The sequence below is a fragment of the Rhinopithecus roxellana genome, chromosome 12 (assembly GCF_007565055.1).
Source record: "Rhinopithecus roxellana isolate Shanxi Qingling chromosome 12, ASM756505v1, whole genome shotgun sequence".
Classification (NCBI taxonomy): domain Eukaryota; kingdom Metazoa; phylum Chordata; class Mammalia; order Primates; family Cercopithecidae; genus Rhinopithecus; species Rhinopithecus roxellana.
In genome coordinates this window covers 116,255,050-116,270,232 of record NC_044560.1, presented here as the reverse complement: position 1 = coordinate 116,270,232, position 15,183 = coordinate 116,255,050, and the positions used below count along the sequence as shown (strand labels likewise).

The following is a 15,183-nucleotide window of genomic DNA, read 5'->3' as shown; positions in this document are numbered from 1 at the left end:
CCCTAAAATGAACGAATGTTCTCTCCTCTGCCTTTGCTCCATTTTTGCCTTACCTCTCCCACCCTGTGCTCCTTCTGTCCAGGTATTCTGTAAGCTGTACCCTGAGGTTTCCTGATGATGGCTGAAATGCTGGGAAGGCCACTGTGGACCCAGGGCAGGAACTGGAGAACAGCCACCACAGGAGTGGGGGTTTCCAGGAGCCATGGGTGTTAGTGAGGGGTGTGGGATCCCTACCTGTCTCTCCACCACCAGCCCCGGCCTCCTGTGGGAGTTTCCAGCTTCACTGCTCCCTGTCTTTCAGCACTTGTCTGGGCTGCTTCCAGCCTTGGTCATCTCTTCCTGCAAGAAATTCTGGGGGCTGGACATGTAGATCCAAGGGAGAAGGAAGCTGGGAGTTGAGACTCCTGGGTCTGAGGGAGGAGGGGCCGGGGGCCTGGACTCCTGGGGTCTGATGGAGGAGGGTCTGGGGGCCTGGGCTCCTGGATCTGAGGGAGGAGGGACTGGGGGTCTGGACTCCTGGGTCTGAGGGAGGAGGAACTCTGAACCTGGACTCCTGAGTCTGAAGGAGGAGGGGCTAGGTGTCTGGGATCCTGGGTCTGAGGGAGAAGGGTCTGAGAGACTGGGGCTCCTAGGTCTGAGGGAGGAGGGGCTGGGGGCCTGGACTCCTGGGTCTGAGGGAGGAGGGTCTGGGGGCCTGGGTTCCTGGGTCTGAGGGAGGAGGGTCTGGGGGCCTGGGTTCTTGGGTCTGCGGGAGGAGGGACTGGGGGCCTGGGTTCTTGGGTCTGAGGGAGGAGGGACTGGGGGCCTGGGGCTCCTGGGTCTGAGGGAGGAGGGGCCGGGGACCTGGACTCCTGAGTCTGAGGGAGGAGGGACTGGGGGCCTAGGGCTCCTGGGTCTGAGGGAGGAGGGGCTGGGGTCTGGACTCCCGGGTCTGAAGGAGGAGGGGGCTAGGAACCTGGACTCTTGGGTCTCAGAGGAGGGAACCTTTGAGAATTAAAGCCCTGGTTATCCTTCTTTATCCGCACTCTGGTTTTAGAAACATCTGGTTTTATACAGCTGCTCCACCCGAGCAGGGCGGGGTGGGGGCTGGGCAGCCAAATGCCCCACTTCTGGGGAGGGGCCTGTGCTGTCCCCTCCCACTGGGTGGAGGACTCACCCTCCCCTTCTGCTCTGGGCTGGCCTCAGATCATCTGAGGATCCATCATCCTGGCACAGCCAGACATCAGGCGGCCCAGCTCCCAGCAACAGCGTCAGACACAGCCCAGCCCGCCCTGGTGGGTGGGCGGGGCGTTCGGGGTCCTTGGGAATGCACCTTCTCCCTGACAGCCAGGCCCAGGCAGAGGCTTGGCCTGGCACATCCTCCTCAGGAAAACCCCAGGGTGTGCAGATTTGGTGTCTGGCAGGGGAGAGCTCCGGGACAGGCTGGAAGAGATGGAACTGCAGGAAGAGACGAAGATGTAGAAACAGAGAAATGGAGAGAAACAGTGAATGAGAGAGAGAGAGAGAGAGAAACACATACAGAGATAGAGCCTCACAAAGAGATAGGTGTGGTGGCTGACGCCGGTAATCCCAACACTTTGGAAGGCCAAGGCAGATGGATCACCTGAGGTCAGGAGTTCGAGACCAGCCTGGCCAATATAGTGAAACCCCATCTTTACTAAAAACACAAAAAAATTAGCCGGGTGTGGTGGTGCACACTTGTAGTTCCAGCCACTCGGGAGACTGAGGAAGGAGAATAGCTTAAACACGGGAGGCGGAGGTTGCAGTGAGCCGAGATCATGCCCCTGAGCTCCAGTCTGGGTGACAGAGTGAGACTCCATCTCAAAAAAAAAAAAAAAAAGAGAGAGAAGAGATGGGGATGCAGAGAGATGGAGGGAGGATAGAGACGGAGATAGAGAGGGAGATAGAGGGAGAAAGAGAGACAGAGAGAAAGAGACACACACGGACACACAGTGAGAAAGTCACTCAGAAAGAGGGACAGCCACACAAGAGGAAAGTCAGGGAGACTTCAGAAATGCAAAGGGACAGACACTCCCGGGTGAAAACAGAGAGAGAATGGTTGTGAGGGGGGATGAGGAGGAGAAACAGACAGGAGTACACAGAGACAGAGACCCAGAGAGGTGGACTGAGAAACAGAGAGGGGGAGACAGATACAAAACAACAGAGACTCGGGGAGAGGCAAAGAGAGAGAAGGACCGGGGAATTTCTCTCTGCCGCTCCATGTCTTTCAGCCTGTCCTGGAGCTGGACCCTGCCAGACACCAAAGGTCATCGGAGTCATAGGCAGGGAGAAAAGAACGAGGCAGCTACCAAGGCAGAAGGTGAGACATCAATAGTTCACAGTAAGAGGAGGAGAAAGAAGAGCAGAATTAGATACAGATAATTTTTAAAAAATTAATAGAAAGAAGGGCATGGAAACAGACATTTATCACAGATCTTCTGGTCCTGAGGGGCTGGGGTCTGGGCACCCCAGGTCCCGCATCTCTTTTCCACCCTTCCTCTGACTCAGTTTCCCTGATGGGTGAAAGCCCTGACAGACCCCGGCTGGATCCCCAGGGGCAGCTGATCGACAACTCTCTGTGTTCATCCCTGAGTCCCTGGGCATACAAATCCCAGCGCCCCAGCCCTCCGCCCCAGATCCTGGTGCACACACGCAGACCCACGTCAGTTAGGCACCGAATGGACAGACGTTCACTCACAGCTCCGATTCCAGGCAGCCGTGCCTTGGGCCAGCGCACACACAGGCACACCCACAGCACGCACGTGTGTGTTTCGTTCCATCTACCAGTTGCTGAGACATGTCCCTGGGGGCCCAACCCAGAGATGGATTCTGGGGACAGGAGAGGCGGCTGCGGGAGAGGCAGGGCGGGGGTGACTGGGGAAAGTGAGAAGGGGGAGGTGGGGAGAGCTTTAAAGCAAGAAGAGAAACAAATGAGGGTGAGAGGAGGTAAGAGAAGTGGAGAGGAAGAAAGGGATAGAGAGAAAGACAGAAACTTGGAGAAATGTGGTAATGGGGAGAGAGATAAGGGTACCAAGAAAGAGATGAGGATAAATAGTGGATTGGGGAGAAAGAAAGGGACGGAGGGAAATACAGGGATAGAGGATGAGGGGAACCCCCAAAATGCAAGCAAGGTGGAAGAGAAAAATCAGGGGAGACAAGGGACAAGAGTGGGTAGGAAGAGAGAAGAAGACATACAGGAGAGAGGCTGGGAGAGGAGGGGGAGCGATGGCAGAGAGGACTAGAGGAGGGGCGCGGGTAGACATGGGGGCCTGGGAAGGGAGGCCCGTCTGGCTGAGCGAGGTGGGACTAATAGCGGGAAGCGGGTGGAGCTGCCGGGCCATGACCTCAGAGCCCCTGGCCCAGCTTAGCCTGACTGACGTCAGCACTTGCTCCCGCCCCCGCGTGTGCTGGTCTTCAAATGACCCCCCTGCAGCTCTCTGGCCACAGAGAGGCTGAGAGAGCAAGCAGGAGAGAAGAGAGTGCCCGGCCAGACTCACTGCGATGACACAGGTTGTGTGTGTGTGTGTTTGTGTGTGTGTGTGTGTATATACAGCCATGCGGGGGAAACTACTGCCATATGTGTGACCACAAGTGTTGGGGAACTGTGTGCACATGATTTCATGTGTGTATCCATGTGCGTGACAGCGACCATATGTGTGTAGGGGACAGTGAGCATGTGAGGCTGAGTGTGCAGGTCTGTGTATACATTGCCCTGCGTGGGCGGCCATCCGAAGTACATGTAGGTGAGATGTGCCATGTCCGTATTTCCGTATCTGTGTATCTTGCTATAAATTTGTGTATGTCTATGTTCCCTGGGAGGCAGAGAGAAAGAGGGAGTGAGAAAGTGAGCAAGTGAAAGAGACTGAGTAAGAAAGAGAGTTGGATTTGCCTGTGGCACGTGGGAATGGATTTCTGTTTCATGCGTTCAATAGCTATTAAGTTGAACCAAATGAAATCACTGATACTGAGCCACTCTAAACTTGGAAGAACAGCAGTTTCATCTGGTTCAGTATCAGCTTGACAGTCACCTACTATTTCTCTTGAAATCTTCCGTGTGTCCCATTGCCCCAGACTCTCAGTTGGGGCTCTGTGTGTTTGTGGCCACGTGGGCATCCCCTCGCTGGTGTTGCTTTTTCCTGCCGAGGGGTGTGTGCCTGCAGGTTCACCTGTGTGGCCATCAGTGGGGGTCATGATCGTTGTGTTTGGCCTCAGTGGGTGTGTGGGGTCATCCTGTAGAACCCGAGTAATTCCATTCTGTGTGTCACTCATCATGTGTGAGTTCACGTGTGGGGGGGGTGTGTCTACATGTGTGTTCATCTGTGTTTCTAAAATCAACTCTCTGGATCCCTAGTATGAATTGGGCCATCCTTAGGAACTCAGGCAAGGCCAGGTTTGAGGCAAAGGAAGAGAGAAGGGGGATTCCAGAAGAAAGAATAATGCTTAATGTTGAGACTTTAAAAGCTGTACCTCAGCTTTGTCCTCTAGAAATGTAACAAAAACCATAATATCTAATTTAAAACGTTCTTGTGGCCACATTTCAAAAAGTAAAAACAAACAGGTGAAATTAATTTTAATAATATATTTTTATTTAACCCAGTGTGTCAGGGGCCAGCACTTTTTTTTGATAAAGGGCCCAATATTAAATATTTGAGGCTCTTGGGGGTCATCTGGTCTCTTTAGAAAGTACTCAACTTCCATGCTGTAAATGTAGAATCAGCCACAGATGATGTATAAACCAATGAATGCGGTTGTGTGCAAATAAAGCTTCCTTTAAGGACACTGAAATTTGAATTTCATATTTTTCATGCTCCACAAACTATTATTCTTCTTTTGGCTTTTAAAAACCATCTAAAAATATCAAAGAAAATTCTTAGCCTGCAGGCTGTAGCCTGTCTTAGCATGCCGACCCCTGCTACGTATGAGATATGATAGTTTCAATATGTAATCAATACATAAATGTTAATGAGCTATTTTACTTTCTTTTCCCCAGACTTGCGCTTCAAAATCCAGTGTGCTTATTGTGCTTCTCACTTAGATGCTACCTTTTCATTGGAAATACCTAGTCTGTGTTTAGATTTTATAAAATTTACAGTTACAAAAGGAGCATCATAGATGCAACTTGTTCCAAACATATTTAAAAGCTTTCTAGTAACTGAATCAAGTAAGAGTTTTTAAAATTTAAATGAATTAAAATTAAAATAAAATTTAAAACTCAGTTCCTCGGTGATACTGGCTGCATTTCAAGTGCTCGGTAGATACATGTGGCTGGTGACACCTGTTTTGGACACAGAGATCTATATCTTAATGATGCATTTAAATAACCCACAGTAAGCCTATGAGGCAGGAACTGGTGGTGTAGGAGGCAGTTTAGGGTAGAGGGGACGCCAGAGCCAGACTGCCTGAGTTTTATTTCTAACACTGCTTATTACCTGAGTGACCTTGGGTAAAAGTATTTGCCTCTCAGTGTCTCAGTTTCCTCATCTGTAACAGAAGACAGTAGAGATACCTGCCCTATAAGGTTGTTGTAGAGACCGGGTGCAGTAGCTCACGCCTATAATCCCAGCACTTTAGGGGGCCAAGGCAGGAGGATCACTCGAGCCTGGGAGTTCAAGACCAGCCTGAGCAACACAGCAAGATCCTGTCTCAATTATTATTATTATTATTATTTCGAGATGTAGTCTTGCACTGTCACCCAGGCTGAAGTGCAGTGGTACCGTCTTGGCTCACTGTAACCTCCACCTCAGGGGTTCAAGCAATTCTCCTGCCTTAGCCTCCTGAGTAGCTGGGACTACAGTCATGCGCCACCAAGCCTGGCTAATTTTTGTATTTTGGTTTCACCATGTTAGCCAGGCTAATCTTGAACTCCTGACCTCAGGTGATCCACCTGCCTCGGCCTCCCAAACTGCTGGGATTACAGGTGTGAGCCACAGTGTCTGGCCCCCGTCTCAATTTTAAAAAGCTATATATATATATATGTATAAAGGTTGCTGTACAGTAGTGTCTGGCACACGGAAAGTACTTTTTCCTCTGATTCTGGGCTCTTCCAGCAACATTTACTGGGGCACCTGTTCTGCTGGGGAGCTGGGCAGTGGAAAAGCAGAACGAGGCTACGCCTCTGGAAAGTCAGAAGGAAGAGTCCTCCACCGTGGGCTGCTGACCCTGTGCAAGTCATTCCTTCTGGCCAATCAGTCCTCAGTTTGGCCACCAGTACGGTGGCAGCGAGCACTATCTGTCCCCCAGGGCTCTCCTGAGGGCTAAAGGTTGAGGTTTAGCAATTCAATTCCTAAGGTTCAAATCCAGGCTCCTCTGCTTTCCAGGGATGACCTTGGGCAGGATGCTGAACCTCTGTGTGACTCAGCTGCCTCATCTGTAGAATGGGGGTAATAATAACAGTACCTACCTTATAGCGCTGTCGTAAGGATTAAAATAAATTCGTTTATCTTAAAGGCTTAGAGCAGGGACTGATACATAGCATTTTGGTTTTTTAGTACATGTTGTTATTATTACTGTCTCAACCCTAAGAAACCTTTGATTGGAAGATAAATCCTCATTGTATGTGCCACTAAGAAAGAGGAGGGAAACGCCCTGGTAATTAAATTGTGACACTCCTTTGCATGCAACCATCCTCACGGATTGAAGAGATTTCAAAACGTGGAAAAAAATTGTATTGGAAGGAACAAAATCAGGCTGGGCTTGGTGGCTCATGCCTGTATTCATAGTACTTTGGGAGACTGGGGCCTGGGCAGCATAGTGAGACCCCTCCTCTAAATTTTTTTTTTTTTTTAAATTAGTAAGGCATTGTGACTCCAGCCTTGTGGTCCTAGCTACTTGGGAGGCTGAGGTGAGAGGATCACCAGAGCCTAGGAGTTAGAAGCTACAGTGAGCTATGATGGTGCCACTGCACCCCAGCCTGGGCGACAGAGCAAGACGCTGTCTATAAAAATAAATAAATAATAATGAAAAGAAGGAATCTAATCAGCATGAAGCCTAGATAGCTATTTGCCCCAATTATTTTCGTTAATGAAAATGATTCTGGGTCCGGGGAGGTAGCTCATGCCTGTAATCCCAGCACTTAGGGAGGCTGGGGCAGCCATGTCACTTGAGCCCAGGGGTTCCAGACCAGCCTAGGTAATGTAGGGAGACCCCCGTGTCTACCAAAAATTTAAAAATTAGCCAGGAGTTGTGGCACACGCTTTGTAGTCCCAGCTATTAAGGAGGCTGAGGTGGGAAGCTGAGCCTGAGTTTGGGAAGCTGAGGCTGCAGTAGGCCCAGACTGTGCCACTAGGCTGGAATGATACCCTGTCTCAAAAGAAAAAAAAAAAACAGAAGGAGAGAGAGAAAAAGGGAGAGCGAGAGCGAGAGCGAGAAAGAGAAGGAAGGAAGGAAGAAGGGAGAGAGGGAGGAAGGAGAAGGGAAGGGAGAGGAGGGGAAGGGGAAAGGAAGAAGGGAAGCAAGGAAGGGATTTTGTAATCTTCTCTCAGAGGAGGCCCTCGGGACTCATGCCCCTTCCTTTCCACTCTCGTTCCCAGCAGGACGCGCCCAAGCCCACTCCCGCAGCCCGCCGCTGCTCCGGCCTGGCCCGGAGGGTGCTGACCATCGCCTTCGCCCTGCTCATCCTGGGCCTCATGACCTGGGCCTACGCTGCCGGGGTGCCGCTGGCCTCCGATCGCTATGGCCTCCTGGCTTTCGGCCTCTACGGGGCCTTCCTCTCGGCGCACCTGTTGGCGCAGAGCCTCTTCGCGTACCTGGAGCATCGCCGGGTGGCGGCGGCGGCGCGGCGCGCGGCGGCGCGGGGGCACCTGGATGCAGCCACCGCGCGCAGCGTGGCGCTGACCATCTCCGCCTACCAGGAGGACCCCGCGTACCTGCGCCAGTGCCTGGTGTCCGCCCGCGCCCTGCTGTACCCGCGCGCGCGGCTGCGCGTCCTCATGGTGGTGGACGGCAACCGCCCCGAGGACCTCTACATGGTCGACATGTTCCGCGAGGTCTTTGCTGACGAGGACCCCGCCACGTACGTGTGGGACGGCAACTACCACCAGCCCTGGGAGCCCGCGGCGGTGGGCGCGGTGGGCGCCGGAGCCTACCGGGAGGTGGAGGCGGAGGATCCCGGGCGGCTGGCGGTGGAGGGGCTGGTGAGGACTCGCAGGTGCGTGTGCGTGGCGCAGCGCTGGGGCGGCAAGCGCGAGGTCATGTACACAGCCTTCAAGGCGCTCGGAGACTCGGTGGACTACGTGCAGGTGAGTAGAGGCGCCCTCAGTCCACTCCTGACTCGAACACCCGGACCCCACTTTCCTGGGGTCTTTCCTTCAATGTACAGATTTGAATGACTCTCTCCCTTTCTTTATTCATTCATCTATGCAGTAGAGAGATTCTTTCCTTCACTCATTCATCCATCCATCCATCTATCCCTTTATCCAATATGGAGATCATTCGTTCATTTCTTCATTCATTTACCCATTCAGTGTAGAGGCATTCTTTCCTTTCTTCATTCACCTATGCATTCCAGGAAGAGACAATTTCACTCATTCTTGACTCATCCATTCATGTATCCATCCATTCAATAGATTCATTCGTTCATTCATCCATTCATCCAATGATTCAGTTATCCATCCATTCAATGTAAAATTACGTCCTTCCAGCCGGGCACTTTGGGAGGCTGAGGTGGGCGGATCACCTGAGGTCAGGAGTTCTAGACTTGCTTGGCCAACATGGTGAAACCCTGTCTCTACTGAGAATACAAAAATTAGCTGGGCGTGGTGGCGAGTGCCTGTAATCCCAGCTACTGGGGAGGCTGAGGCAGGAGAATCTCTTGAACCTGGGAGGTGGAGCTTGCAGTGAGCCGAGATCCCGCCATTGCACTCCAGCCTGGGTGACAAGAGCGAGACTCCAGAGAATATTCATTCCTTCATTCATTTATACATTCAGTATAGAGTCATTTCTTCCTTTGTTTATCCACCCATTGGAGGCAGATACTTAATTTCACACATTCATTCACTCCTCCATTCATTTATCCACTCATTCAATATAGAGATTCATTCATGCATCCATCCATCTATCCACATTTCCATCCATTCAATATAGAATTAAGTTCTTCCTGGCCAGGTGTGGTGGTTCACGCCTGTAATCCCAGCACTTTGGGAGGCTGATCTGAGGTTGGGAGTTCAAGACCAGCCTGACCAACATGGAGAAACCCTGTCTCTACTAGAAATACAAAATTAGCCGGGTGTGGTGGTGCATGCTTGTAATCCCAGCTGCTTGGGAGGCTGAGGCAGGAGAATCGTTTGAACCTGGAGGGTGGAAGTTGCGGTGAGCCGAGATCACACCATTGCACTCCAGCCTGGGCAACAAGAGCAAAACTCCATCTTAAATAAATAAATAAATAGATAAATAAATAAATAAATAAATAAAAGTTCTTCCTTACTTCATTCAATGTAGAAATTCTTTTCTTCACTCACTCGTTCATACACCCATCTATTCATCCAATATGGAGATAATTTGCTCATTTATTCATTCATTTATCTATTAAATGTGGAGATTTGTTCCCTTCCTTCTTTCCTTCTTCCCTCCTTCCTTTCCCCTCCTTCAGTGTTGAGATTCTTTTGTTCATCCATTCAGCCATCTATCTATGTATTCGATATTCAGATTAATTTCATTTATGTACTCATTCATCCATCCCATTTGGTGTAGCAATCTTTTGAGATGGAGTCTCACTCTGTTGCCCAGGCTGGAGTGCAATGGTTCAATCTCGGTTCACTGCAACCTCCGCCTCCTGGGTTCAAGTGATTCTCCCACCTCAGCCTCCCCAGTAGCTGGTATTACAGGCATCTGCCATCATGCCCAGCTAATTCTTGTATTTTTGTAGAGACACGGTTTCACCATGTTGGCTAGGCTGGTCTCAAACTCCTGACCTCAGGTTATCTGCCCACTTCGACCTCCCAAAGTGCTGGGATTACAGGCGTGAGCCACCACAGCCGGCCTAATGCTTTATATTAGTTTTCCATTGCTGCATAACAAGTTACCATATGTTTGGCAACCTGAACAAAACACATTTATTATCTCATAGTTTCTATGAATCAAGAGTCAGCACAGCTCAGCTGGGTCCTTTTTTTCAGGATATCACCAGGTTGCAATCAGGGTATCAGCTGGAGCTGGGTCTTTTTTAAGGCTTGGGGTTATCTTTCAAGCTTATGTATTTGTTCGTTGGCAGAATTCATTTTCTTGCAGCCACAGAACTCATGGTAGCAGTAGCTTGCCTGTTCAAGGCCAGCAAGGAGACTCTCTGACTTCTAGATCTGCTTTTAAAGGGTTCTCCTGATTAGGTCAGGCCTATCCAGGATAATCTCCTTTTGATTAACTTATAGTCGAGAGATTTGGGGACTTAATTACATTGCAAAACCTATTCACCATTTCCATATTAGGTAATATGATCGTGGCAGTTATACCCCATAACTTCTGCCATATTCTATTGCTTAGTAGCAAGTCGGGGTCTCACTCACACACCAGAGGAGATGGTATGTGTCTCATTGTTCATGTTCATACAAGGATGTGCATCTTGGAGTACATGTTAAACTGTGATTGCACATTGAAAATGAAGAAAAAATCTCAAAATTGCATTCAGATCGGTTGCAGAGTGCCCCAGCTGCACTGAACCCCTTGGTGCCCTCCTCTCAAGCATCAGTCTGATGCAGGGGTCTGTGCTGATCCTGTCCCCTTCCACCTCACAGGTCTGTGACTCGGACACAAGGTTGGACCCCATGGCACTGCTGGAGCTCGTGCGGGTACTGGACGAGGACCCCCGGGTAGGGGCTGTTGGTGGCGACGTGCGTATCCTTAACCCTCTGGACTCCTGGGTCAGCTTCCTAAGCAGCCTGCGATACTGGGTAGCCTTCAATGTGGAGCGGGCTTGTCAGAGCTACTTCCACTGTGTGTCCTGCATCAGCGGTCCTCTAGGTAAGCAGCGGCAGAGATTGGGAGGGCCGTGGATGGGGTGGAAAGGGAGAAGGGAAGCCGGATGGGGCTGAGGATGTGACTGGGGTTGGGGACAAAGATGCAGCAGGGCAGGAACTGGGGATGGGATAAAACTGGAAGTTGGTGGTGAGGATGCTGCTTGGGTTCGAGCTGAGTTTGGTGTGGGGAGTGAGGTTGGAGAAAGGATATGGATGGGGATTGGGGCTGGGCCTGGGGAAAAAGATGGGATAAGCTTGGAGTCAAAGACAGAGTTGGAGCCAGGTTTGAGGCTGCAGTGGGTTTTGGATGGGGCTGAGAATGGATGTGGGATTGGTGATGAGACTGGGGTGGGCAGGTTTGCAGTCAGTGGGTAAAGTTCAATGACAGGCAAGTTGGAGTGGGTATGAGGTTGAGGACAGGATTGGGGCTGGAGTTGGGATTGGAGATAGTGCTGAGATTGAGATTATGATGACTGAGGATGGGGTTGGAACTGGAGATGGGGTTGGGGCTGGAAACAGCATTGGAGTTGATGTTGGTGACAGCAGAGGCTGACACTCTTTCACATCTCCCCTCATCCAGGCCTATATAGGAACAACCTCTTGCAGCAGTTTCTTGAGGCCTGGTACAACCAGAAGTTCCTGGGAACCCACTGTACTTTTGGGGACGACCGACACCTCACCAACCGCATGCTCAGCATGGGTTATGCTACCAAGTAAGCCAAGGGGACCAGGTGGTCGGGTGTGTGTGGAGGCCAATGAGTATCCCAGCATGTGTGCATGCTGAGAGTTCTCCAAATCCAAAGTAACTCACCAGACCATGGGCTCTATCAAATGAGACTTTAGAGGAGAGAGGAAGATACCATAATGGGCAGAGGGGCCATTTACATTGAGCCAATGGACTCTACCAAGTGAGATATTAGGGGAGAGGGGAAGATACTATAAGGGACAAGGCTAGCATTTGCATTAAATCATGGAATGCAGTGAACTCTACCAAGAGAGGCAAGGTGAGGGTAGAGAATTCACCTAGCATTGAGTTAGGGTGAGTTGGTTCTGCCATGGAGACTAAGGTAGCACAGTGGGGAGTGAAGTAGGAAGGGCAAGAGACAAATGGATAGAATGGGATCTAACTAGTGAGAGAGCTGTGGAGAAAGAATCAAGTGAGAGAAGAGGAGCACCCGAACTCTAGCAAGTCCTTCAAGAGAAGAAAGGTAATTCCATGAGACTCAGGGGAGGATGATCTAGACCAAGTGAAGTTCAGGGGAGAGTGATTTCTGCAAAGTCAGGTCCACTGAAAGACCCAGAGGGAACTTGGGATAATCCAAGGGAATCCATGCATTATTTCACTCAACAAATATTCACTAGGTGCCTAGAATGTTTAAGCTGCAGGGATACAGCAATAGGCAGACAGGACACCAATTGATTATATCAGTAGGGGAGACACACAAGAAGTAAATAAGCAGAACATACAGTATGTTCATGATATGTGTTATGGAGATAAATAATACTGGGCAGGGGGATGGATAGGAAGTTTTGGGGTGAGGAGTGAAGTGTTAAGTGGAGTGCCTGAGGTAGGATGGGGCTCAAGGCTGAGAACAGTGTGGCTGGAGCATGGAACTGAGGGAATATTAGGAGAGGAGGATGGAGAGTCAACAAGGGGTCAACTCATGAAAGGCTTATAGGTCTAAGGACTCTGACTAAGATGAGGGAGCCATGGGAGGGTTTTAAGCAGAGAAGTGACACATTGTAATGGGATCCCTCTGGCAGCTGTTTTGGGTACAGACTGCAGAAGTCAAGGTCGGAAGCAGGGAGGCCGTTGAGGATGCCAAGTGACACAGGGGAAGGAGACTGGACACTGTCAAGTAATGCCCACGATTCTAATCTTGTGTGGGCTTGGCTGGAACCTGTGCAGGGATTGATTAACGATGTCTGCCACAAAACAGTAAGGAGGGGGGCCCAGCCAATGAGACAAAAGCAGTATCCAGTTCCTAAAAAAAAAAAAAAAAAAAAAAACAGTAAGGAGGCCTGATGGTTCCCTTGAGAAGTTCCAATACATAGACTACCCTGGGTAGCGACCACGCCCATCTTGCTCCTCACTATAGGGACTGCCAGTAATAGTAAGCATGATAGTATTAGTAATATGTTAGTGATAGTATTAGTAATAGTGTCAGTAACCAACATGATATTAGTAACGGCAATAGTAATGGTATTAGTCACAGTAAAAACAGTAGTAAATAACATTTATTGAGCAAATATTATCTACTGTTCCTAAGTACTTGGCGTTTAATCTTCATTTAATCCTCACAGTATCCTTGTCATATGAGAACTTTTTTTTTTTTTTAGATGGACTCTTAGGCCGGGCACAGTGGCTCATGCCTATAATCCCAGCACTTTGGGAGGCTGAGGCGGGTGTATCACCTGAGGTCAGGAGTTCGAGCCCAGCCTGGGCAACATAGTGAAACCCCGTCTCTACTGAAAATACAACAAATTAGCTGGGCGTGGTGGCGGGGACCTGTAATCCCACCTACTCTGGAGGCTGAGGCAGGAAAATCGCTTGAACCCAGGAGGCGGAGGTTGCAGCAAGCTGAGATTGTGCCATTGCACTCCAGCCTGGGCAACAAGAACAAGACTCCATCTTAAAAAAAAAAAAAAAAAAAAAAAAGATAGAGTCTTTCTGTGTTGCTTAGGCTCAGGCTGGAGTGCAGGGGCACGATCACGGCTCACCGCAGCCTCAAACTCCTGAGCTCAAGTGATTCTCCCATCTCAGCCTGCGAAATAGCTGGGACTGCAGGCACACATCACCACACCTGGCTAATTGTTTTTTTTGTTGTTGTTAGAGATGGGGGTCTCACTATGTTGCCTAGGCTGATCTCGAACTCTTAGCCTCAAGTGATCCCCCCACCTCAGCCTCCCAAAGTGCTGGGATTACAGGCATAAGCCATTGCATCCTGCCCATTGGTGCTTATTTATTTATTTGTTTATTTAGTAGAGATGGGGTCTTGTTATGTTGCCCAGGCTGGTCTTGAACTCCTTATGCCTCAGCCTCCCAAAGTGCTGGGATTACAGGTGTGAGTCACCGTGCCCGGCCTATCAACCCTATTCTACACATGAGAATACTGAAGCCTAGAGAGGTTAAGAAACTCGCCCTCGGTGGCCATCCACAGTGGTCATTTCTGCCTCCAGAATCCTGCCCAGGCCCCAGGGAGCATGCGATGATGTCCTTATTCCTCGTGCCCGTGCAGGTACACCTCCAGGTCTCGCTGCTACTCAGAGACACCCTCGTCCTTCCTGCGCTGGCTGAGTCAGCAGACTCGCTGGTCCAAGTCGTACTTCCGTGAATGGCTGTACAACGCGCTCTGGTGGCACCGGCATCACGCCTGGATGACCTACGAGGCGGTGGTCTCCGGCCTATTCCCCTTCTTCGTGGCGGCCACGGTGCTGCGTCTGTTCTATGCGGGCCGCCCGTGGGCGCTGCTATGGGTGCTGCTATGCGTGCAGGGCGTGGCACTGGCCAAGGCAGCCTTCGCGGCCTGGCTGCGGGGCTGCCTGCGTATGGTGTTGCTGTCGCTCTACGCGCCCCTCTACATGTGTGGCCTCCTGCCCGCCAAGTTCCTGGCGCTGGTCACCATGAACCAGAGTGGCTGGGGCACCTCGGGCCGGCGGAAGCTGGCCGCTAATTACGTCCCTCTGCTGCCCCTGGCGCTCTGGGCGCTGCTGCTGCTTGGGGGCCTGGTCCGCAGTGTGGCACACGAGGCCAGGGCCGACTGGAGCAGCCCTTCCCGCGCAGCGGAGGCCTACCACTTAGCCGCGGGGGCCGGCGCCTACGTGGGCTACTGGGTGGTCATGTTGACGCTGTACTGGGTGGGCGTGCGGAGGCTTTGCCGGCGGCGGACCGGGGGCTACCGTGTCCAGGTGTGAGTTCCAGCCACGCGGATGCCGCCTCAAGGGTCTTCAGGGGAGGCCAGAGGAGACCTGCAGGGCCCCCGAGCCACGAACTTGCTGGGTGGTTCTCTGGGTCTCAGTTTCCCTCCTCTGCAAAACGAGGGGGTCAGCAGCCCAAGATTCTTCAGTCTGGACTATACTGGGACTGGGACTTCTGGGTCTCTAGGGAGGGGTATTTATTGGTCAGGGTGTGGGATTTGAGGAGCGGAGGGGAAAGGGTCCTGCTTTCTCCTCGTTCTTATTTAATCTCCATTTCTACTGTGTGATCAGGATGTAATAAAGAATTTTATTTATTTTC

The 15,183-nt window shown here is 51.0% G+C and overlaps 1 protein-coding gene across 2 annotated transcripts; it reads left to right on the top strand.

The window, feature by feature from the left end:
- Window positions 1-3,379: 3,379 nt before the first annotated feature.
- Window positions 3,380-15,183, top strand: HAS1 (hyaluronan synthase 1). Of its 2 annotated transcripts, none has more exons than XM_010376551.2 (5): window positions 3,380-3,510; window positions 7,533-8,237; window positions 10,725-10,950; window positions 11,527-11,659; window positions 14,186-15,183. In XM_010376551.2, the coding sequence occupies exons 1-5, from the start codon at window positions 3,502-3,504 to the stop codon at window positions 14,859-14,861; spliced, it is 1,749 nt and encodes a 582-aa protein (XP_010374853.1). In that variant the 5' UTR covers window positions 3,380-3,501; the 3' UTR covers window positions 14,862-15,183. The 2 variants fall into 2 exon arrangements, with proteins under 2 accessions (XP_010374853.1, XP_010374852.1); XM_010376550.2 differs by having other exon boundaries at window positions 3,444-3,510; window positions 7,530-8,237.